Below are 25,838 nucleotides of genomic sequence, written 5' to 3'. Positions count from 1 at the left end.
CCTTCACCTTCTCTGGCATGTTTGATCCCGTTCTTCATGCCTGCTCTCTTCTCAATGTCGTAGCAATTGTTCCCTTTGCTTGGAACAAGAATCCACATGGCCTGCTCCAGTGCCCAGGTATATCTACTCACACGTCACTTGGGATGTGGTATTTTTAGATCCCAATAAACAAGATACCTAGTAGTCTCTCCCTAGTACCCTACATCCTACTTGGCATTGCCCCATGTGGTAACACGCATTGTAGAATGTTTGCTTTGATTAGGTTTGTCTATTAGCATCTTCTCTCCACCCTGAAATCCCCAGCTCCACAAGGACCTTTGTTTTTCTTTTTCGCTGCTGTTTTCAGCACGTACGACGCTGTCTGGAATGTGGGAAGCCCTCGCCGTGTGTTTATTTGATGAAATAAATGAATGAAAAATGAGCATTCCACCAGTCAGTCCTGAAGGGACTCTGGCCAGCTCGAGCGCTGTGAGGCCTTGCCCCTCTCTCCCATTTCCTCTGCCTAAAAACTTTTAGATTACATTCCTGAAGCTAGCTCCCAAGTCCATTACCTTATTTGGCCAATCCCTCTTCCTGAGTCTGACGACCAAGGCCCAGCTCTCAAAGTCCCCTTTGTCTGGCTCACATAGCTAACTCATCCTAACACAAGGGTCCCCCTTTACCTTTATAAACCTCCATTTGCCTATGTGCCAGACTGTCTCCTCTCTATCCAGAGGCAGCCCTTTGTCCCTTCAGGACAAATACCCCTGCCCTCTTCCCCTTGTTCCTCTACCCTTCTCCCTCATCTTCTATGCCCTCTGCCACCACCTCCTGGCCCATTCTCACACAGACCTCTCCCTCTCTTCTCCGCTTAAAACTACACCTGCAAGATCATTTGCTGCTGTTTTACTGCCCAAGTCAGAAAGCAGCCATTTTAACTTTTCTTCCTTGCTTAATAAAGGAACTCTCTGTAAAAACAGGTGTTTGGGCATGGTCTGTGCTTCCTTGGGGTTGGAGAAGGAGCCCCCACTGTGCGGGAGTCCCCCTTCAAGTATGATACCACCAGAAGACTCAAGCCAAGTTCTTGAAAGGATCCAGCTAGCCTAAGGGAACTATCCAATATGGCGAAGGCCAAGAATACACAGGAAGGGTCCCTCCAGCACACACTGGAGTTGCTTTGCTATAGCCAGCCATGCTGAAACTGATGCAGGAACCTGCAGCACAAAGGGCAGATGACAAGGGACGTGGGTCTGCTTTCACACTCCACGGCCATGTGAGACTCGCTGTCTCTGTGAGCAGCTCTCCCAGGCACTCCCAGGCTGGGCTGCTGTTTGGGAAGGGATGGGGCCATGTTCATTTCCGGTTTCTATGGTAAGGTTATTTGTAGCCTTTCTGGTGTTATTTCTAGCGTTTTCAAGGAAAGGGGAAGTCAAAAGAGACAGCAAAAATGAGGTGACATTTTCCCCCAGAGGAGTTCCTGGCCTTTCTGGGCTGGGAACTGAAGGGAACACATCTCGTTTCCAAATGAAATCATCTCCTAAGTTTTTTTTTTTTTTTTAAATGTGTTTTAAGAAGCAAATGAGAAATCAAAGACCCAAAGCAAGGCAGATGCAGAGTGGGGAAACAGACATTTTAAAGACAAGTCTATTGTAAATTCTCAACACTCTGGATGCTTTTTGAAACTATAGCTATGCTCTAGGATTTGGTCCAGCCTCTTAGCCACCCAGAAAACAGTCTCAAGAAGAGAAACCGAGGACAGGCCTTTATGCAGACACCAGATAAAAAGTGCCATTACCCTGCACTTATTTTGATGAAAACCAAGCTACCTTCTGGTTCCTATCATGCTCTGAGAAAGGAGGAAGTAGAATGGCTTCCTTTGAAAGACACTGGTGCGTAGGACTCTAAAATTAGTTCCCCAAGATTTCCAACTGAATTCCTAGGACACTTAATACTATGAGATGTTCCCATCAGTGTGATCTATTATACGGCAAGGCAGAAGGACCATTCAGATGCGACTAATCAATTTAACCTTCATGTGGGAATTTCCCTGACTCATCCCTGGTGGTCAAAGGAGAAGTCAGAAAAATGTGTAGTTCTAGAAAAACTCCAAGAACCATCACTGTGTCAGAAACCACAATTGCCACATGGTGGGGCAACATAGGAAGCTTCTAGCAGTCCAGCTATCATTTCTACACACACACACACACACACACACACACACACACACACACACACACACCAATGCAAAACCTAATCTGCTAGCACTGAGTCAGGAAACAAAGTTTTGGTCACATTTTCAGCTAAAGCCGTCTAGTCCAGGTATGTTGGTGTATGTATACCCATAACCACAGAGCAAGGGAGGCTGAGCAAAGAAATCCCAAGTTCAAGACCAGCTTGGGCTACATAGTGAGATTTTGTCTCAACAACCTCATGGTTAGAGACCAGCCCTCCCTCCGATTACCTTGATTTCAACCTCTAGAGGCCATAACAGAAATCACCCTGAGCTTGCCTGCACTTTGGGCCCACAGAACTGAGAAAACAGCCAGGTGTTTAAAGCTGCTGAACACGTGGAAGTATTCTACAGAGAGCTGACAGGGGCTTCAGAAGTAGGGAACCACTTAGGGAGGTCTGGCTCACTGACCAGTCTAGTATATGCCTGCTGTAGGTCTCATATAAAGAGAGGCTTTTGTTGCCCCTTAGATCAAAATGGTTGCCATGGGGAAACGCTTGAAAGAATCGACCTATCAGAACATGAAGCTCTTCTGGTTTGGTTTGAGGTTTGGTCCTTGGACCTTTGATCTCATCACTTGGGCTATGACTGAGGGGTGCATCAGGGTAGAAAGAACATGAAGGAGCAAGGCTGGGGACCTTGGGGCTGGGGTCCCTCAAGCCCTTCACGGGTATGATTTCCTTCCAGGAGTCTTCTACCTCCTAATACTTCCACGACTTCTCATTGGCACCACAGACTGGCAGACAAGCCTTCAACACACAGCCTTTGGGGCTCCTTAGAATCTACACTGTATGACTGTTAGCTCACTCTCCTCTGTATTTCTCTCAGGTTACTCTCTAGAAATCTTGTTTCTAATCTTTACCCCCTCAGTAGGATTCACCTCCCAAGCCAGGCCCCCCTTAAAGTGTCCCACAGCTCTTCAATTTGAAGAAAGTATATTATATATGTATCCATTTTGTTTTTCTTCCAATGGGGCATAGCAATAATGGATTTGCATCTGGTCTGTCTCTTGCTGTGTCTAGGCACCACTTTAATTCTTTCTCTCAACAGTATCCCATGCACCTCCAAACCAACAAGACAGAGACATTCAAAACTGACCGGACACTGGTAGTTGGTGAACTAAAATCTCAAGACAAGGATAACTGGGAGAAGAAATGTGCTTGATGTGTGTGTGTGTGTGTGTGAGAGAGAGAGAGAGAGAGAGAGAGAGAGAGAGAGAGAGAGAGAGAAGGGGGAAGGAGACAGAGGGAGACAGAAAGAGAGAAAGAGAGATAAGGAATCACATAGCTCTAAGATAAAACAAGAGCACCCAGGATCAGCAAAGCAAGGCCTAGCAAGGGCCTTGAACTATTCCTGCCAGCACACAGCAAAACAGCGAGACTGTATTCCCCACCGCTCTGACCGCTCTGAAGGCCAAGGCAGTGACAGTTCAGTCAGGTAAAGATCTGGACCCTGGTTTCTAGATGGGTCCCTGGATGCTATGACCTCATGAGGTCAAAGGGCAAAGGGGAAAATCATGACAATTACTTTCCAGGTTTCCTCTTCACTCTCCCTCTCCTCCTCCTCTTCCCCTCCACACCCCTCTCCCTACTTCTATCTCTTATTTTTTTTTTTTTTTTTTTGCCCTTGTCGTCAAGTTAGGCTTCTAAGAGATCCATGGTTCTGGTCCAGCGGCTAAAGACAATTCCTTTGCACGTAGGTACCCTTCTTCCTTTTGATGGTGTGGGGAGGGTCTGTCCTCCTAGAGTAAACCCAGGTGGAGACTTTGCCAGCTTCAGTCACTTGCTGTATTTCTTACTTTAGAAAGCTCCTGTCTGTCCACCCTCACACAAATTTGGGAAATCATACCAAGGTCTCAGGCAGGAAACCGACGGCACTGTACTTACCCAGAGAGGAAAATCCGGATGACCGTGTAAAAAATGTCTGGGTCTACATAATCTGAAACACAATCAAACATGAACTTTACCAGAGGCAAAAAAGCAATTGGCCACATGTGCCTGGACCCCACTGCTTTCCTGGGGCTCCCCCACCCCTATCTGATCTATGCAGAGCCCAGAATGGAAGCAGCGAGCACAGATGGAACGCTCGCTTGCAGAGGGCAGGGGCTGTTAATCCATTCCATATGCTAGCCTCCTCTGCTTGAGGTACTTCTATTTTCTGCTCTTCACCACCGCCAGCAAGAGATTAAGGCCATCCTTTGAAAACACACTGGCTTAAGTAGACACGATGTGCAAGAGACTATGATAAGCTGAGGAGAGGAAAGCAGAGAGCGGGGACCACCCCCCTTTCTACAGGAGAGGCAGAGCAAATGATCAGCGTCTAGAAGTTTCTGTGTCAGCTGAGGGTTTCTCAGGGAGTTGTCACCACAGGTCCACAGGACTCAGTTAGCTCCAAGCTTCATTGGCCAGAATGGACAGCCATGCTTGGGGGAGGATCGATTCCACTCTGTATGGACTCCCACCAAAGGAAGTGTGCCATTATGGCTCTATTAATTCCAAACGTCTTTGGTCTGCTTTGAAAAGCTGGTTTTGCGACATTACTGAGGTCCTATGCCTTCTGGAGACTAGTCCACATTTATCTCACCCAGACTAATGCTTAGGTTTCTTGGTTTCTGAGAGAAAAAGAAATACCTTTTGATAAGGCTTAACTAATATACACCCTTCCCATTACCTTCCCTTCCCTCTTATCACACATGGAGTCCAGTTCTTTGTCTCTTCTCTCTGTCTACTTTCTCTGAAGCTGGCAAGACTTGAGATGTCAAGGCATCAATACTTTAAGACACTTATCAGTGTGGCCATACCCTCTCTTCTCAAGGTGACTATGTCCCGTGTGCTAGATGTTTTCTGGGACCTCTCCTGGATACTGGTGCTCTCTTATCCATATTGTTAAGTACTACAAACAGCTCTCTGCAAAAGGAGTAACACTGTGTACTAAATTGCTATTTGACACAACTTACTGTATTAACGGTAAAGCCAAGTGATCCTTGTGATAGATACAGCAGGATTTACATGAAAATGTTAAATACATTCAGTGAATATTTTAAAAGAGACTCATGAGAGAAGGATCAATGCTTCCATTTGGTACTGTATTAGAGCTCCTAGCCAGAATAAAGAAATAAAAGTTGTAAGAATTAATGAGGAATGGATGGAAAGGGTAAGACATTCCATGATGAAACCACATTTAAGCAATATCTGTCTTCAAACACAGCTCTACTAAAGGCATTAGAAGGAAAACTCCAGCCTAGAAAGGTTAACCACACCCAAGAAAACACAAGGAGTAAATAATCCCAGACTAGCAATCAAAAGAGGGGAAACACACATGTGTGCGCTCACACACAACACACACACACACACATACCATCACCACCACCACAACAAACTAACAGAAATCAAACATGGCTTATTGATTACTGTCACAACTAAAGGCCTCAATTCCCCAGTAAGAAGATACAGACTGATTGAATGGATGCAAAAACAGGATCCATTCTTCTGCTGCCTCCAAAAAACATACTTTAACATCAAGGAGAGCCATCACCTAAGGATAAAAGGGTAGAGAAAGATATTCTTAGAAAATGCACCTAAGAAGGAAGCTGGTGTGGCCATTTTAATATCTGACAAAATAGACTTCAAACCAAAACTAATCAGAAGAGGTGGGAAGGACACTACATATGCAAAAGAAAAAAAAATCTACCACGAGGAAATTGCAATTCTTAACATCTATGTGCTGAACACAGGACACCAAAGTTTATAAAAGAAACGCTGCTACAGCTACAATCACATATTGATCTACCTCAAGGGCCAACTGCACCACTCTTGGGCATATACCCAAAGAACACTTCATCCTATCACAAGGACACTTGCTCAACCATGCTTACTGCTGCTCTATTCATAATGTCCTGGAATTGAGAACAACCCAGATGTCCCTCAACAGATGAATGAATGAGGAAAAGGTGGTGCATCTCTGCAATGGAATATTACTCAGTTGCTAAAAAAAACAAAACAAAACAAAAAAAACAAAACCATGAAATTCACAAGTAAAAAATCATCCTGAGTGGGGTAACCCAGACCCAGAAAGATAAATATAGTACAAATTCACTTATATGTAGATATTAGTTGACAAGTCAATAGTAACCAAGCTATGATTGGCTGAAGCACAGAGGTTAGGTATAGTCCAGGGAACTAAATAGACTAGTTACAGATGGATGGGTGAAGAGGACTAGAATAGGAGAATCAAGTGGGGATGGGAGGGAAAAGGAGGGTGGGGGAGGGAGGACAGAGAGAGACAGTTAAAATTAAGGGTCATTGAGAGATAGTTTAGAAGCCTAATACAATAGAAGTTTCCTAAATTACAGACATATATAAAGACAATCTAAATGACATCACCAAATAATGGGGGACACAGAGCCCCAAGTGGACATCTCTTTTCATCAAATCCTCCAGTACTGGGATTGGGTTACATCTAATTTTGTTGGACAAGGGGGTCCCATGGGAACCCCCGAACAACCCATGTTGTTGCCAAGACTACAGACTGCTCTCCACAAACTGACAAGCCACTATTGCTGAAGAACACACTTATACAACCCAGTGAGCATGGAGAAGTCAAGCTGGTGCCCCTTGTGCGCCAGCATCTTTTGTGCAGGAAGGTACTCTGCAGGCTTCCAAAGGAGAACCATAAACAGGCCAGTCACAAACCCATCAGCTCATCTACACTGTGTCCTGCCTGCAAAATATGCAAAGGCATTTGCAGCACAAAGCTTGTGGCACAATTAACCAGTATCTGATACTTAAGGCCCGCTCCACAAAATGGAACCCATATCCAACACTGCTTGGGTGACCAAAAGCCTAAAACTAGATAGCCCAGGGGCCTAGGGAGAAACCAAATAATATTGGTGTAGAAAATAAAAACAACAACAAAAACCCTCAGCAATAAATTGACTACTAATGGCATGCTGCTGTACTCAAAGACCAGTGCCTTGCCCATCTATCATTAGAGAGGCTTCCTCCTGCAGTAGACAGGAACAAATCCAGAGACCCACAGCAGACATTATGCAAAGAGTGAGAGACCATGGAACATTCAACCCTGAATGGATTTTGATGTCTCCATCAAATGCTTCCTCTCAGGACTCAGGATACCCCGTGGAAGAAGGGGCAGAAAGAGTGTAAGAGCCAGGGAGCATGGAGGACACCAAGGAAAGCAGTCTTCTAACTCAACTGGATTGACGCACACGGACTCACATAGACTGAGGCTGTGTGCACAGGACCTGCAGGGGTCTACACAAGATGGGGTCCTAGAAAGGAGTAGTGGACACATGCCCCCGTCCCTAATCCAAAACCTATCTCCAGCCGGTAACCACTCATAAATGAAAACTTAGCTTTCTCTAAGGGGGTTGCCCTGGGAAAACAAACCACTCTTAAGGATAGGCTGGGATTCCTGTAGTAGACGGCCAACAGAAAACAGACTCGGGGCATCTTTGGAGGCTCATTGCTTCATAATGTCATGTCAGAACTTTTCTCTTTTTTTTTAAAGTTTATATTAATTTTTATTTTAGTTTTACTTTACCTATTGTCTTAGGTAGGGTCTCTATTGCTGTGATAAGACACTGTGACCGGAGCAGCTTGGAGAGGGGAGGGTTTGTTCGGCTTATGCCTCCACATCACAGCACTGCTCCTCATCAGGACAGGAAGTCCAATATGGCAGAATCCTGGAGGCCTCGGGCGATGCAGAGGCCATGGAGGGGTGCTGCTGACTGGCTTGCTCTCCATGGCTTGCTCAGCCTGCTTTCTTATAGAACCCAGGGCCATCCACTAAGGGATGGCACCACCATCAATCACTAATTAAGAAAATGCCCTACAGGTTTGCCTCCAGCTCAATTTTTTTTTTTTTTTTGGTTTTTTGAGACAGGGTTTCTCTGTGGTTTTGGAGCCTGTCCTGGAACTAGCTCTTGTATACCAGGCTGGTCTCGAACTCACAGAGATCCGCCTGCCTCTGCCTCCCGAGTGCTGGGATTAAAGGCGTGCGCCACCACCGCCCGGCCTCCAGCTCAATTTTATGGAGGGATTTTTCTCAATTGACCTGTGACCCAGAAGTATAAGGCAAATAACCCCCTTCCTCTCCAAGTTGCTCTTGAATTTGGGTCTTCTGAGAGCCAGAGAAAGCAAACCAGAATGGAGCTATAGATATACATATACATATACATATACATATATATCTATAGATATAGATATAGATGTGTGTGTGTGTGTGTGTGTGTGTGTGTGTGTGTGTGTGTGTGAACAGAGGGTTGGTTGTGAATACAGGGCATATCAAAGCTAGCCAAATCAGAGAGAACTGTGGAAGCCGGGCATGAGGGAGGGACACTGGGTGAGCACCTACTGAGCATGCTCAAGGGCCTGCACTCCATCCCCAGTAATGCGGAAAACAAAACCAAACCTCCAGCTGGCATGTTTTTAGGTAGTTTGATCCAGTACACCCCTTAGAAGTCGTCTGTTAAGATTAAAAATTCCTCAGCGCATGGAGAGCTGCCTTGGGTGTGTGTATTGTTATCCTTGCTGTAACCCCGACGAAAGCAGCCTGAGAGGGAAAGGGGTTATTTCATCATATAGCTTATATTCAGTTACGGAGGAAAGTCAGGGCAGGAACCTGGAAGCAGGCACTGAAGCAGAAGCCGTGGAAAAACGCTGCCTACTGGCTAGTTCCATCTGGCTCGCTCAGCCTGCTTTCTTACAGCAGCCAGGCATGCCTACATCAGCCATTAATCAAGAACATTCCCCACAGGCTTGTCTGCAGGCCATCTGAGGGAGGCATCTTCCTCAGGTGAGGGTCCTCATCTCAGATGAACCTAGCTTGAGTTATACTGACAAAAAAAATTACCCACAACAGTGGGTATATGTTTTCATACCTAATGCTGTTTAAACATGATAAAAGAGAATTAAGTCAATGAAACTGGATTTAAGGAAGCAGTTACATAGTTTGGATACATGCAGGCTAAGTAATCAACCCACCAGTGAAGGCCAACTTTAGAAACAGAAACACAAGTTTTATTAGATATAAACTAACAGGGAATTTCCATGTGATAATTTTCCAAATGGATTTGGAAAAAGAAATAAGTTTACAAACTAAAATTCAAAAGTTCTTTGACAAAATTAGACGATCAAATCGGAAGAGTCTAACAGCAAAGGCTCACAGTAGGGGCCCCACCTGTCTCCCTCCTCAGGGGACATCATCCAGCACTTTCTCAGAGGGGACATTTGATTGCTCGTTCCCATTAAAGGAGACGTTCTACCTATGTGTGTGCATGCCTGTGTGCAAGTGTATGCATAATGTACGGAGGTCAGAGGTCAATGTTGTGTGTCACCCCCAGCCCACCTCCTTTGAGAATAGAGTACATTGGGAGTCTGAAGTGCGATTAATAAAAGCTCAGGGTCAGAAATTGAAGTTCAACCTAAAGATCTAAAAAGCAAAACAGTCAGCCACTGGCTCTTACTTCAGCCTCAGTCTGAAATTTTGATCCTGCCTCCAGAATCTCAGTGTGTGTTGAGAGCTGTTTCCTCCCATTTTATAATCCTCCCCAGGGCTGGGATTAAAGGCGTGCACCACCGTGATTAAAGATGTGCACCATCTGGTTTCTTTGGCAACTAGTGTGGCTGCTGGGATTAAAGGTGTGTGTCACCATAACCTGCTCTGTAAGGCTGTCCAGTGGGACTCTTCTACTCTCAGATCTTCATGCAGTCTTTATTTATTAAAATACAATTGAAATGCCACTGTAGGAGTGCAGCTCACAGATTCTACTCCACTGGCTGCCGTGAGCGCCAGGATCCTTCTGTCCCCTCCCTAGCTCTAGGATTATAAGCATGAACCCCTCTCCCAGTTGTTTGCTCAAGTCCTGGGGATGGTTCTATCTTAGTTAGGTTTCTATTGCTGTGAAGAGACACCATGACCTTGACAACTCTTATCAAGGAAAAACATTTAATTGGGGTGGCTTATAGTTTCAGAGGTTTAGTCCATTATCATTGATATGGTGGCACGCAGGCAGACACGGTGCTGGAGAAGGAACTCAGAGTCCTTCATCTTGACTGGCAGGCAACAGGAAGTGGTCTGAAGCCCTGGGCATGGCTTGAGCATCTATGAGACCTCAAAGCTCACCCCACAGTGACACACTTCCTCCAACAAGGTCACACCTACTCCAGCAAAGTCACATCTCCTAATAGTGACACTCATGAGTTTGTGGGGGCCCGTTACATTCAAACTACCCCAGAGATTCAACTCCTCATGTTACACAGCTGGGGCTTTACATCTGAGCAATTTCCTCAGCGCCTAATAGAAAAAAATTGTCAAGTGAGTCAGGCTGAAGCCAGACTATCTGGTAAAACCAAAGGAAGGAAAGGAAATAAATAAATATTTTCTGGAGAAAAATACACAGCTCGAATTTTCTAAGGAAGCGTTGACTCTCAGCGGCATGACCTACTAGCTAGCTGCAGAATCATGCTTGGAAGTGATTTAAAGACTTGAAACCCCGAAAATATTTTGGCTGTCCAACAGGCCCCCAAATTCCCACCCATGTGGGTCACATAGGTAAGACAGCCCTCCAAAGACAGTCACACAGGTTCACAGTGCTTAAATGAAGCGGGTGATGACAGGTTGAGACGCCTATGGCTGACATGTTCAGAACTCTGGTGGCCTTACGGGGAGTTTGACTATGAAAACAGTGGTCTGGTTTTATTGTTTCAGCTGTTTGTGAGCACTGTGGATAACAGCTGTGTTAAGCTGGGCAAAGGCCTGGGGACTTGGCTTGTAGTGAAGTGGGGCCTCTGATGTCCACAAAAGGCATTTTTACCATACCTGCATGCCTGGGGGGGAGGGGAGTAAACCCAAGATGCTTGCTGAAGTTGGGCTCTGAGAAGAGTTGGATTGTCTGGTAGACTCTATTTGGGGGGCTGAAAGTAGAGGGGATCCACCCAGCTAAGTTGTCCATATTGCACATGAAAATTAGTAACTACAGATGATACGCTGCCCAGGGGATGAGCACACACCCCTGCCTGTGCCTCCCAGCCTTTGTTCTTATTAATAGCATCTCTCTTTTACGATTACTGTTGTGGCACGGCCAGCCAGTCCCATCCCAGTGACACTGAGTGCCAAGGTATCTGCAGAGGGCAAGGGAGTGGTGGCCTGTTTCTGTTTCTGTCCTCAGCACGGAAGACTCCTCTGAAGGCCCATTCAGTCCTTAGCCATGTGTCAACCTCCTTGTGTGACTTGCCATTGTCACTCAGCTTGGTGGCACCAGGATTCTTGTGTTCCCCATGGTGTCTCAGCACTCAAGATGGGAACTCGTAGGCCATTTCTGGGTTCGATGTTCTCATTACTGCTGTTTTGGTTGGAAGAATGTCAGAGGCAGGGGTACATCCTCCATCCTGAGATGAGAGGAGTGTCTGGCCACACTGTGAGGGGCTCATGGGGTGTTGAAGAGGATGTTGTCATCTTTGGAGAAGTGTGGACACAGGATCCCTTCCTTCCCCCATGAATGTAGAGACCTTGAAAATCCCATTGCATTAGGAAATTCGTCTTGGGATCAAACAGGGCCGAAGGGAAGGGGTCCATCTGGGAGCTCCCCAGGTCCTCCGACCTCCTGCAGAGGATCATGTAGGTCCTTCTTGGCCTGTAACATGCTCAAAAAACAGTTCTGAAAAGGCTGGGATTAGACACTACAGTGCATCTCTGGAGCACACAGTGTGACTCACTGGAGAGTCTCAGAACCTTCGCTAAGTTAAACTTAGGACTGGGGGGCATCTTGGCAAAGCTGCAAAGTATGTCACCAACTGGGGAGCACTTTGGGGACCAAATAATATGTCCATGAGAGCTTTAAGATTGAATCCAAGGAACTGGGAAGTGGACAGGAAGTGTGTGATCCTGTGGCCTCCAGGGGGACAGCGCAGAGCCTGGGATGACCCCATTTATTTATACTTTTCTTTCCCACCCTGTGCCCTGTCGACTGGAATGTTCCACTCATGAAGTCAAGACTCGGGGGAAAGGGTGTTTGACTCTGTTTCTCACACAAAGGGACCTCACACGCCTCCCTCGAATCTGCCTTAAACACCCAGGAAGCACAATTGATAGATTTCTGTGTTCAAGAAGATTAAAAAAGCCAGCCAGATGGTTTGCACCTCAAAACGGAGTCGTCCATCAGGGAAGGGTTGTCATTTACGCCTTCCTTTGGCAGCTCCTGCCAGCACTGGCCACAGAAGACTAAAGGAAGGCTCAGGTGTCTCAGAACCCACAGAGAGCAAAAGCAAATGAATCTGGAGGATTTGTGGACACCTCCACTGGACAGCCCTGTGCCCTGCGCCCTGTGCCCTGTGCCCTGCGCCCTGCATCCTAACCAGAGAGACTGAAGCACAACCAACCAATATTCTCCTTGTAACCCCATCCAATCACCCATGATTCCGCATAAGCTCAGCGTCCCAAAGACGTATCTGAACCCTGAAGAAGGCAAACAACCCCACTCACAGGAAAATACACAGAACAATTCTACAAAAATGTTTCTACAGCCTGAAAAATCATTCTCTGGTTGACTAGCGCCATCTTGTGGAGAGCTGTACCATCATCACTTAGGGCCCAGCCCAGGTCCAGGCCGCAGGAGGCTCCACCCATGCTTCTTACCGTACATTTGGGCCAAGGCTTTGGTCATTTCCTGGATGGAGAGTCTCAGCTGCTGCAGGGCCTGGAGCAGGGTGTCCCGGTTGTGGTGCAGAAGGGCCTCCACTCCCCGAATCAGGGCCTAGGAATGAGATCCATTTTCTCAGTTCACGACTTTCCCTTAAAGTCCAAGGAGTAGGCAGATCCCAGGGCAACGGCCCGCACTTCTGGCACACCTCTGGAGCGTAAGTCTTGACATCAGGGCCCTCAATGCTAGTATTTCCTCACTCGCTTTGGATTTCCCATAGCCGGGACATCCTCCCCGCAGATATTTGTGGCATCGAACAGGTTTCTGAAGACTTCCCAGCTTCACAGCTCCCTCGGCCCAGATGCCCTCCTTGTCTTAGACTGACCTCAGCTAAACCGATGGACTAGCATCACCTGCTGAATCTTCCAGGGGACCCGTGGGCGAGACAAATGGATGAGGACGGAAGTGGCCACAGGATTTCACTACCGTGTGGGCATGTGGCTGGAACCTGGGACTAAGTTCCTGCTTGACCATGGAGTTACACCCCTGGCCCAGACTTTCACTTTTGAGAGTGAAAGATTCTGCAGTAATTATGCCCTGACTAAACACTCTATTGAACAGCAGGCATCCAATAAAACCATAAACCACCCTAATCTAGAGATAAAGGGGAGATATGAAAGTTCCCGTCTAGCGGGGAAAGTTCCTTGCTAGAACCCAAGGGCACCTGAAAGAGGCAAAAAATAAATTTTGCAGCCCCCAGGGCTGAATCACCTGGGTGACTGCAAAGATGCCTGCGCTCTGGAAGAGGTTATTTCTTCTGCACATTTACAGAGTTACTCTCCTGTAAGAAATTCACACACACGCACGCACGCACGCACGCACGCGCGCTCACATCTTACCTCAGCTGCCATTTCTGTGGGGAAGTTTGCCTGACCCTTCAAGCATGCATTACTTTCACCTTCTCCTCACAGAACAACCTTTTTCTTTCTAACCTCTGTGACTCCAGCTGCTGCGGGACCATGAACTGTGACAGCCAGCTCAGCGGGTGTCCGCACACCCTGCCTGTGTGTAGACAGAGGACTGGTTTGCTTCGTGCTACAGGGACGCTGACACCACAGACTAGAACTCAGATCCCTTCCTTTGTGTTTGACCAAGTAGGAGAAGGCCTGTGTCTGTCCTTGTGGAGGAAACCACTGCGGGGAGAGGACAGTGCTTGGCTGAAGGTGAGAGACTGTGGAGCGAGAAGATACCTTAATGCCAGGCGCAGCTGCCTTCTCCACCAAAACGGTCACCAGTACGAAGGCCTGCAGGCTCTCTCCCCCGGGAAAAGAGACGATGGTTTCCAGGTTACTGGAAGAAAGAGGCCACCAGGAAGGAAGGAGACCATGTCAGTTAGAGCCAAGCTCCCCTGACCTGAAGTCTCTGGGTGTTTACCATGGCCTTGATGATCCTTGACCTTTGCCCCAGTGGAAGAGTCATGGGAACCAACCATGTTGGGCAGTTTTTAGGAAGAGGTTTCTGGTCCTTCAGGATTCTTGTCTTAAGGCTAAGGGGTCTTGGAGCTAAAGGTACTAAAACCAACTGTAGTTCAGGGAAGTAAGGCAGCTTATCTTATCTAGAGGCATATAAATGATTATTCGTGGCCAGATTCATAATAGTTTAAGAACTTAACCTGGTCTGCTCCCCCTTTTGGTGAGGCGGGGTCTTACCATATTTCATATTGTCCTCCACCTCACAATCCTCCTGCCCCTGCCTGGCAGATGTGAAGACTATGGCTGTGTGCCTCTGAGCCTGGCTCGAGTTCTAACCAAGCAGGAGATGCTGCCACAGAATGGGGCTGGAAGACTCTCAAGAGGGGCCGCCTCTACTCAGCCTGACATCTGACCATCGGATTCATATCTAACCCGATCTACAAAACCCAAAGAAGTCGCTCCGGGCAGCTGCTTCATCTCCAGCAAATATGAGCAAAGCCGAGACTCGAACCCCAAAACAGCAAAGCAGATGGGGGTCACGCATTGTCATTAGTTCAGCAGAGGTGTGTCAGCTTGAGGAACGATGTCTTCACCTCCCACTTGTACCCTTCACAGAGATGAGGGGGATGCACACGCAGTGCAAGAGCGGCGTCCCTGCCAGCTTTGCTGCCCACGGAAGGTGGAGCCTCTGACTGCAGACCAGACCTGCCCTCAAGGGCTCCAGTCCACCGGATGGCAAGGGCTTTCAACGGGACTTTCCTATCACTGTTGTCTGCTTGCATCTGGCCTTTCACAGACATGGTACACAGATGAGAAAGCCCTGTGAGACCGTTAGGCTCCGCCACAAAGTCATAATTTGCTGTTTTCTTACACTGCACTTTTTATTGTAGACATATGGTTATGAAAATTTAATCCCCTTACCTCTACAAGGTAGCCTCCCTCAGAGCTAATGCTCGGACTACTGAGTTTTTAGCATATTTCTTTGCCTTTTCATGAGTTCTTTCATGATGCTGTGCTTTCCACAGAGCTTGTCACGCCTCCCCTGTTGGTTCCTCAAAAGCCTTGAAAGGCAGCAGTGGTTCTAAAGGGACATCTTACCTGATTTCCCATGGTCTGGTCACATTCCGGTTATCAGCCATGACAAAGAGAACAAGAAAAGAACAACTCGGTTGGTGACCAGAAATAATTCTTGGAGTCCCCGGTACCCAGGCTCACACCCTCATCGGCAATGCCCACGCATACGTACTCATCGGGCACACCTAGGACACCACGGGTTGTGATTGGACAAAGAGCCACTGAGTGACAGCGCGAACAGGACCTCAGCTCTTGGTGCCAGTGCCCTGTGTCTGCGCAGGCGCGCGCTCATTATTGCCACTCTTGAGCTGGCCCTCGCCACAGCCCCATGTTAGTTACTCCGATCCTACCCACCTGTTAGATCAGTTTCTGCCCCCCCTGGCCTAGCTGCTTTCCTGGAATTCCAGAGATCCTGTTTGTGTTGCTCTTGGACATCCGTCATGAGCCGCTTTGGCCCAATATTGAATTGCTTTGGGAGTGTTTCGCTTCCCTTTCTTTCATTTCTGCAAAGCCCTAAGCTCTGTGTAGACATCTTAGAAGATGTAAGGAATGCGTTCACTTAAAAGGACGACTGGGGAGCCCCGGTCCTGCACCTAACTTGCTGGGACACTAACTTCTCAGCCCAAAACTAACATCCCCCTTTAAACTTTCTTTTTCCTTTTCCCTTGAATCATAAACTCAGCTTAGTCAACACAATGCAGTCACCACAATAATCCATGTCCATAATATTTATTATCTCACTCATTTCAATTGACTAATCCTAGGCTAGGTTTGATAGCTTTCAATGCAGACCAGTTTTTTATTACTGTAGAATTGGTCAAAGATCAAGTCATGGCTACCTATAACCATCATGCCAAGGAAGATCTTTCTCTCTCTAGCTCAACTTCTCCTTTGCGGTTTTAATTTATCACAAAAGTAAACGCTGCCTTGCGTTTACAAGCTGAAATAAATTTTACTATGAAAATAAAGTTTCCACAAATTTACTGCTTGTTTAAAAGTTAGAAGACAAACGCTTCTAGGCCCAACTCAGCTGTGAAGTGGAGCAAACTAGGTGGAATCAATGGCATCCATCAGATTCCCACACACCTAGAATCATTCGTTCATAACCAAATTGATCACTCCTGGACACCCAATCCTGACCTGACTTGAATGGAGGACAGAGGACGGATACACCGTGTGCTGAGAAAAGAAAGAAAGGAAGGAAGAGGGAGGGGGAGGGAGAGAGGGAGAGAGGGAGTGAGGGAGAGAGAGGGAGAGAGAGAAAGAGAGAGAGAGGGGGGGAGGGAGAGAGGGAAAGGGAGAGAGAGAGGGAGGGAGAGAGGGAGAGGGAGACAGGGAGAGGGGGGAGAGAGAGAGGGAGGGAGAGAGGGAGAGAGGGAGACAGGGAGAGGGGGGAGAGAGGGAGAGAGAGGAAGGAAGGAAGGAAGGAAGGAAGGAAGGGAGGGAGGAAGGAAGGAAGGAAGGAAAACAACACCAACAAAAAGCCCAGCACATTGTGTTTACACAAGAGGCTGAAATTCAGAAATCCAGGTGTGAAGTGGAAACCACAGGAAAAAGCATCTGAGGCCAATGTGTTTAGAGCCCGCAAAGAAGAAACATCTGCAGCTTAAACGTGTGTATCCACTCTTTCATGGAGCCATAGAGCAAAGGATGAGTGTGAACACACAGCTCACTATAAAGTAGCCCTAAGTCCGTGAGCCGTTTTATCTGAGGACTGCTGAAGTTCCGGGTCTTCCCAATCCTGAATCTCAGTCTGTTGGTGTCTGAAGAACCTTTCCCTCCTTACCCTTCTGGGTTCCTTTTGGTCCAGTTTGTCAGCACCAGGTCAGAGTGGACCAGGATGGGAGGGAGCCCCAACTTCCTGGAGACTTCAACAAAAGGAATGGCAAGAGTTCTCGGCAGCACCTTCAGGACAGGAATGCAGACAATCTGTGTATTCTATTGGCAGAGGAAGTCACCACGGTTGCCTGTGATAAGCGACCTGGGGACCAATGAGTTCCCTGAGTAGTCCACATCTGTACCCTATAGACTTCCTGGGAGAGACCTAGTGGGAATACTGTCTATGAGAACACACGGCAAGAGATGCAAAATTCAGAATTGGAGCATATGTACACACAACGCACAGAACCTCTGAAGACTATATAAAGTAAAGCATCACCAAAACGTTTAGTTAGAGACCTAAGAACTAGCAATGTAAATTGATCTTTACATAGATGATAGATTATAATATATATGATAGATAAATAGATATGTGATAGATAGATAGATAGGTGATAGAGAGATGATAGATAGATAGATAGATAGATAGATAGATAGATAGATAGGTGATAGATAGATGATTGATAGATAAATAAATGATAGATAGATAGATAGATAGATGATAGATAGATAGATAAATAGATGATAGATGGATAGATAGATGATAGATAGATAGATGATTGATAGATAGATAGATGATAGATAGATAGATAGATAGATAGATAGATGATAGATGGATAGCTAGATGATAGATAGATGATTGATAGATAGATAGATGATAGGTAGATAGATAGATAGATTGATAGATGGATAGATAGATGATAGATAGATAGATGATTGATAGATAGATAGATGATAGATGATAGATAGATAGATAGATAGATAGATAGATAGATAGATGATAGATGTGGTCAGAAAAAGAGAGATATAGAGTAAAGAGAGATTCAAAGACAAAGAAATTTTTTAAATGATTTACAGTGTGTTAAAAAATATGTGCAGGCTAAAAGTTGAAGTTCTTAAAGTAAAAAAAAAAGGAAGAGAGTTGTTGGGTGTGGTAGTACACAGCTTTAATCCCAACACTTGGGAGGCAGAGGGAGATTGACCTCTGTCACTTCAAGGTGTGGTAGCACACACCTTTAATCCCAGTGCCTAGAAGGCAGAGACAAACAGATCGCTGTGAGTTCAAGGTGTAGTAGTGTACACCTTTAATCCCAATGCCTGGGGGGCAGAGACAGGTAGATCTCTGAGAGTTCAAGGACAGTCTGGTCTACAGAGTTATTCCAGGTCAAAGATACAGAGAACCTGTCTCAAAAAGCAAAAAATAAAAGTAAAAATAAACAAAATAGAGGTTAAAATAAAGCGCACAAAGATGAAAAATAAACAGAGAATTTTGATACTGTATGCTATTATGCTATCTTTGAATTGTTTGAATGCTGAGGAAGGAGCAACAGCTGCTAAAAGATATTTGTTTTTAAATGCTGCTGAACTAATGCAACATAGATATTTTGAAAATGCCTTGACTTTGAAATTTGGATCTAAGGACATGATGCCTTGGAAAGGAGTTTCTTATTTTGTTTTCACAGAGGATGAGACCCTGTTCATTTCTTCTATTCCGATATGGTATGATGGACCACGCCCTCCTGAAGGGTTGCTGTAAACATCTTCAGAAAATTGCTTCACTCAACTGCCAACTGAGATGAAACTAGCACACAGGTTATACCATGAAAGACCTAATTAACGACGCCCCCCCATTCAGCAGGAAGCAGTTTGGAGAGAAAAAACTGTGCCCATGTTCCCAAATATGGTTTATAAACGTTCTTTTACATTTAAAGGGGGATATGATATAGATATGAATAATTTGTATTAGTATAGATTTTGCTTTATTGATAGAGATTTAAGGTCAATTTTGTTATATGTATATGCATATTTCTGCTATTGATTAAGATATTATGATTGTGTAGTTCATTAAAAAATGTAATGTATAATTAAGAAATACAGGTTAATGGATAATCATCAGTAATAGTCAAGCTTGTAGTCATGTTAGTTAGATTTTCTAGATATATAGAGATACATTTCAGTTAGATAGACATTCTTCATATCTTTCAAAGACTGCAGAATATGGCATTTAATGTTTTAATAACTTAGGATTTTTCATGACAACGAGACATGTCTGCTCCTGGAAGCACCAATCTACTTCAAGAAGAAGATGAGCATCGAAGAGGATCCTTATGGAGTTTGATAGCCATTTGGGCAAGAAACTGCTCTTGCCTGGACTATTGCATAAACTGGACACAGAGAATCCACAGAGAGAGGACTACTGAACTTGCCTAAAGGTGAGATGATCTTTTGGGGTTCCTGATTCATGAAAGAGTCTGCGAGACATTCTGCAGGACACAACAGATAGTGACTGAACTGACTTTGAAATGTCCTGCTTCATGGAAATGTCTCTGGATACCATGAACCTGTAGGCCGAAGATGGATGCCCCAATGGTACAGAGGAACTTTGGGTGACTGTCCAGGCAGCAAAATGTCTCTATCATTTCTAGAGTTTTAAAAGTTGCTTATTTCTTGTTTGCTTAGGTAATATTACATCCTTCTGGAGTCTTTGATGGAGTTAAAGAATATATAGATAGTTATAGTTTTCCTTAGTTATGAAAAAAGACAAAATAGATGTAAATATTGTAACTTTTACTTGATACCTGTTTTGTTATATGTAATTTTGCTATGTTAAAGTTAAAGCCTTCCTTTTTTTTTTGTTTAAACAGAAAAAGGGGAAGTGATGTGGGAGTGTCATATATCAATCTGTTGATTTCATTGGTTAAGCAATAAAGAAACTGCTTGGCCCTGATAGATAGATAGATAGATAGATAGATAGATAGATGATAGATGGATAGATAGATAGATAGATGATAGATGGATAGATAGATAGATGATAGATAGATAGATGATAGATAGATAGATAGATAGATAGATAGATAGATAAATAGATAGATGATAGATAGATAGATAGATAGATAGATGATAGATAGATAAATGATAGATAGATAGATAGATAGATAGATAGATAGATAGATAGATGATAGATAGATGATAGATAGATAGATAGATAGATAGATAGATGATAGATAGATAGATGATAGATAGATAGATAGATAGATAGATAGATAGATAGATAGATAGATAGGAGGTAGATATGCAGATATACAGATACAGGCATTGATGCCTACGATACAGAAATGGAAATAGAAATGTAGATGTAGGGTGTGAGAGAGAAACTGATACAGAATAAGAGACAGAGAGACAGAGACAGACAGACAGACATGGACAGAGAAACAGAGATGGGTGAATGTAGGCACATTCATGCCAAGTTGAACATGCAGAAGTCAGTGGACAACTTCAAGTGCCGACCCTCACCTTCCACCTGGTGTGAGACCCAGTGGTCTCTTGTTTACTATTGCCATGCCAGTTTTCACGTAGGATCTGGGGACCCAAGCGCCAGTGTCAGGCCTGCTTGGAAGTCATTTACCCACTCAGCGGCTCCCCAGCCTGGGACCAAGGACAATTTACAGCCCTGCGTCTGCCGTTCTTCCTTCCTCAGAGCTGGGAGAGAGGTGTGTTGTAGGAAGGGAACCATTGCAGAGTTTGCAGAGCGTGGAACTCCGTGGCAAGCTTCTGCAGGATGTAAGGGCTGGGGAGGATGGGAAGAAGTGAAGTGGTCCCTCAGTTGGGGGATCAGGGAAGACTTACAAAATATAGGTAAGGGTCATGAGACTGGGGTGGCCTTGGGGGCTGGACGTTGCTTCCCTCACCCCTTCTCGAGCCCCCCTCCTGATTCAGGAGAACAGTTTAGGGAGCATATGGCAAAGGAACTCATTACTATGTCACTAGCCTAAGTTTTCAAGTCTTCAACACTGGACATTAGACACTAGAGCTCTGGAGATGAGAGGCAATATTCTGCCGTGTTGGAATCGAGAGGAGCTGTCCTTTCCTCCCAGTCTCCGGAGTTTCCTTGTGGGACGAGAGACGTGATGAGCCTGGCAAAGCATTGCTCAGGGTTCTCACACAACGGGGCTGTCCTGGAATAACAGTAACACCTTGATTTCTGGGAAAGAGAAACTGAGGAAAGGGAAAGAGGAAATATCTGGTGCTCCTGTTGAATGGTGAAGTATTAACTCAGCACGCAGAGGCCCTGGATTCTATCCCAGCACTGTCAGCCAGAACAAACAATACAAAGGAGGGGCTCAATACTGGACAGGGTGGCGCGTGCCTGTAAGCCCAACACTTGGTGGTGAGGCGAGAGGATCATGAATTTGAGAACAACTTAGAAAGTCCTAGTCTATTTTGGACTACTTTGTAAGACCCTGACTCAAAAAAATGATTAAATAAAATTAATAGACTTTTAGAAAGGAAGGAAGGAAGGAAAGAAAGGAAGGAAAGAGAGAGACAGAGAGAGAGATAGAGAGAGAGAGAGAGAGAGAGAGAGAATGAAAGGTAGATAGAGAACTGGGGTTTGATGCCCTAACAGACAGACTGAAACTAGAAAGTCACACAGAGCTAGATAAAGGACTGATAAATGAACAGCAGGCTGGGCAGAAAGTGGTATTGAGGAAATAAGGGAGTGACCACATCCCTATGTGTACTGGGGGAAAGCCATCTGTTTCAGCGGAATCAGTTACTCTGGCCTTCCCACTGTCCTCCAGCTGCTCTGGGCAAAGGAATTGACCTTGAACTTGGGACAGCTCCCTGGATGACTGGACAACAGGGTGATTATGAAAATCATAATAACCGATGTATTTGAAAATAAAAAAAAAATGATTCAAGGTGTTTTATGAGTTCCTGGGATCTAAGGAAGCTTGTCCCACATTTTTGGAATGGGGGTGTCAAGAGCCTTTTTAACTGGCCATTAGTCTAAAAGAAAATCAGCTCTATAGCAGGAGGGAGAAAGTCCTAACCCTTTTCTTGCCTTCTTCTGATTTTCTGGAGACTATGCAGTGGAACCTCGGACTGGTGGCTTGATACTTGGTGCAGGGACCCCAGGATCACCTAATAGGCCTCTTCTTACCCCTCACCTTTGGGGGCTGGGTCTCTCCTTCTTGCCAAACGAATCCCATGGTGATAGCAGCCAGTACCAGGTGTGCAAGGCGTTGCTCACGATGACTCTTTAGGAACCTGCAGTCCAGGAGGGGCATCTACTGAAGAGACGTTAAGATCAGCAGCTGAAGCACTAAAGGGTGAGAGACTAAGGCAGGGGTTCCGTGCCTTGAGGCTTCTGCAGCTAGCTATTGGAGCTGTTTGGCTTTCAACAAACATCTAAATAGCTTCGTTTTTAACCCAGCGATGCAATGTGGGAGATGCCACGTCCTAGGGTGCCAGGACCTGATCTCATCTGTCGCTTTGAAGGTCGCAGAGTAAGCATCGACGTTGAGCTAAGTACCCCCCCCCATACTGGCCTCATCATATCTGCTGCCCCCCCCCCCCGCCACCGCGTGCAGCTTCTCAAACCCCTTAACCTTGTAACAGCTTTGAAAAGAGTAAGATCCAGTGGGCTAGGGATGTAAATTCCCTACTAAATCATGGCTCAGCTGGGTATAAGGCTTGATCGGGGGCCCTGGTAAATTACCCACAACCCAGCAAGATGAAGTGGCGGGGCTTTCCACCCAGCTCCGTCCCCACCTCGTCTCCTGGGAAACCCCAACTTCTGGTGGCACGGAAAGGTCACGCTGGAAAGCGGCGCCAGTACGCAGTCGAGCCACGCCAGCTTCCTTATCTAACCCGGGTGCCATCTGCTCATCCGCTCATCCCTTTGGTAGTCTGCACTTCGCTCCCTTTGCCCCACAGGCGCCTCAGAAGGCGGGCACCACTTGAAGCTGCTGGGTGCTGGGGACCCTGGTTCCCTAAGGGTGGGATGGACCGAGAGGGGGTGCAGAGCCCTTCCTCCTCCCGCCGCTAGGGGGCAGGGTCTGCCTGTGGTTGCGGTGGTGCAGCCAATGACGACAGTAGTTACCTGGTACTCGCTACAGGACGCTTAATTTAATAAAGAGTGTCTGAAATATGACGCTGAAGCCCCCATGCAGGATCCAAAGGACAAGACTGTCGCAGAGGCATTTGCTAACGTCACAGAATCAGGGAGGAATGAGGCCGGTCTGCTGACCGACCACAGCCCAGCTCCCTTGAATCGTGAGTCACAGGTTTTATTTGAAAATTTCCAGCAGCCACAGTTTCTTAAAGCAACAAAGAAGTAACATTAATTTTAAAAATGTACTTTGTTGAGTCACTGTATAAAACATATATTTATCATGTAATCAAGTCTTTCAAACTCTTGAAAATCTGTTTTGTCTCCTCATTTTGTCCTTGGCCGCGTCTCAGCTGTTGGAGGAGGCACCTACAGGATAGCCTCGGTATAAAGGAACAATGTCGTTTGGAACAATGTTTTCTGAACATTGCAGGGTTGCTGGCCTCGCCTTCTAAACATACAGATGATTCAAAAAGAAACTATAGGAACTGAAAGGGAAACGCTATGCCTTCGCCGTCACAAACAGCCACTGATGGCTAGGGACTACACACCCTTTATCTTCCGGAGCTGAACGTAGTGACCACACATTCCAGAATTTTCCACCGTTCATTTTCAAAGTCAGCTCTGCTCTCATTTCAGTTTTGTATAGAACACAAAGAAATGGGTTTCATTGCGACATTTTCATGTGTGTGTGTTTGGGGGGAGAGAAACTAGAGGTTGCTTCACACACACACAAATATACTCACACAAACAAACACACACACAGTTTATTTTAGTTACTTCTTTTCCTAGCATTTGTTTGTTGTTGGAAAGGCTGCTTCTTTAGCTCCACGTTGGTTTGCTTGTGCAAACTTAATGTTTAAGAAAGGCTGCCATTTACTTGCCTTATTGACAGCTCTTACTGTCCAATTGTAATCTCCATAAGAAGCAACGGTGTCTCTTTAAAATGCACATATATCATATATAATTATATATAATAGTGATAATAAAATATATTATATATATTATAATTGTATATACTTTTTTTATTGAGCTATATACTTTTCTCCCATATCCTCCTTCCTCTCCCCTTCCCTTTAACCCTCTCCCAAGGTACTCATGCTCCCAATTTACTCAGGAGATCCTGTCTTTTTCTACTTCCCATGTAGATTAGATCCATGTATATCTCTTTTAGGATCCTCTTTGTTGTCTAGGTCCTCGGGGATTGTGAATTGTAGGCTGGTTTTTCTTTGCTTTATGTCTAAAAGCCACTTATGAGTGAGTACATATGATATTTGTCTTTCTGGGTCTGGATTACCTCGCTTAATATGATATTTTCTAGATCCATCCATTTGCCTGCAAATTTCAAAATGTCATTATTTTTTTCTGCTGTGTAGTAATCCATTGTGTAAATACACCACATTTTCCTTATCCATTATTTGGTTGAGGGGCATTTAGGTTGTTTCCAGGTTCTGGCTACGGCAAACAATGTTGCAATGAACATAGTTGAACACATGTCCTTGTGGCACAATTGAGCATCCTTTGGATATATACTAAAAAGTGTTTTTGCTGGGTCTTGAGGAAGGTTGTTCCTAATTTTCTGAGAAATCGCCATATGATTTCCAAAGCGGCTGTACCAGTCTTCACTCCCACCAGCAATGCAGGAGTGTTCTCTTTCCCCACAACTTCTCCAGCAGAAGTCATCAGTTTTGTTTTGTTTGTTTGCTTGCTTGCTTGTTTTTATATTGGCCATTCTTACAGGTGTAAGATGGAATCTCAGAGTTGTTTTGATTTGCATTTCTCTGATGACTAAGGATGTTGAGCATTTCCTTAAGTGTCTTTCAGCCATTTTAGATTCCTCTGTTGAGAGTTCTCTATTTAGGTTGGTACCCCATTTTTTATTGAATTATTTGTTCTTTTGATGACCAATTTCTTGAGTTCTTGGTATATTTTGGAGAACAGCCCTCTGTCCAATGTGGGGTTGCTGAAGATCTGTTCCAATTCTGCAGGCTGCCGTTTTGTCTTGTTCACCGTGTCCTTTGCTTTACAGAAGATTCTCAGGTTCAGGAGGTCCCATTTATTAATTGTTTTTCTCAGTGCCTGTGCTGCTGGGGTTATATTTAGGAAGTGGTCTCCTGTGCCAATGCATTCAAGTGTACTTCCCACTTTCTTGTCTATGAGGTTCCATGTAGTTGGTTTTATGTTGAGGTCTTTGATCCATTTGGGCTTGAGTTTTGTGCATAGTGATAGATACGGATTTATTTGCATGTTGATATCCAGTTATGCCAGCACCATTTGTTGAATATGCTTCCTTTTTTTCCATTTTATGTTTTTTGCTTCTTTGTCAAAAATCAGGTGCTCGTAGGTGTGTGGATTGATATCTGGGTCTTCGACTGGGTTCCACTGGTCCTCCTGTCTGTATTTATGCCAATACCAGGATGTAAAAAACACCTTTTTTAAACTTACAAATCATTGAGAGTGGCTGTAAACTGCCAGGCACATACATATCTGTGCACACCAAGTGTGTAAACATACTTTATAATCAGAAAATGGTCTCTTTGGTGTCCGTACTGCACCTGGGATGGAACTGATATTAGAAATTTAGTGTGCTGGCCCAATGTCTGATGTCACGTGCTAATTATACTTTTTAACTGCCAATTATTCCCACTGAGTGGA

The 25,838-nt window shown here is 45.2% G+C and overlaps 1 protein-coding gene across 1 annotated transcript in view; it reads right to left on the bottom strand.

The window, feature by feature from the left end:
- Ido2 (indoleamine 2,3-dioxygenase 2) overlaps positions 1-22,960 on the bottom strand; it is a 28,699-nt gene extending 5,739 nt beyond the window's left edge. Inside the window, exons 1-7 of the mRNA XM_041673823.1 lie at positions 22,844-22,960; positions 22,240-22,359; positions 17,199-17,317; positions 15,437-15,451; positions 14,117-14,216; positions 12,863-12,980; positions 4,096-4,147 (exon numbers count right to left, since the gene is read on the bottom strand). Of these exons, the coding sequence (XP_041529757.1) occupies positions 4,096-4,147; positions 12,863-12,980; positions 14,117-14,216; positions 15,437-15,451; positions 17,199-17,317; positions 22,240-22,359 (524 nt within the window). The 5' untranslated portion in view covers positions 22,844-22,960. The remainder of the gene's footprint in view (positions 1-4,095; positions 4,148-12,862; positions 12,981-14,116; positions 14,217-15,436; positions 15,452-17,198; positions 17,318-22,239; positions 22,360-22,843) is intronic.
- Between the last annotated feature and the right edge of the window lie 2,878 nt (positions 22,961-25,838).

The sequence above is a fragment of the Microtus oregoni genome, unplaced genomic scaffold (assembly GCF_018167655.1).
Source record: "Microtus oregoni isolate MIOR12 unplaced genomic scaffold, Mior012 000024F_ref0000369, whole genome shotgun sequence".
In the NCBI taxonomy this organism is placed as follows: domain Eukaryota; kingdom Metazoa; phylum Chordata; class Mammalia; order Rodentia; family Cricetidae; genus Microtus; species Microtus oregoni.
The sequence above is the reverse complement of the archived record's forward strand: the minus strand, read 5'-3'. Positions and strand labels throughout refer to the sequence as shown.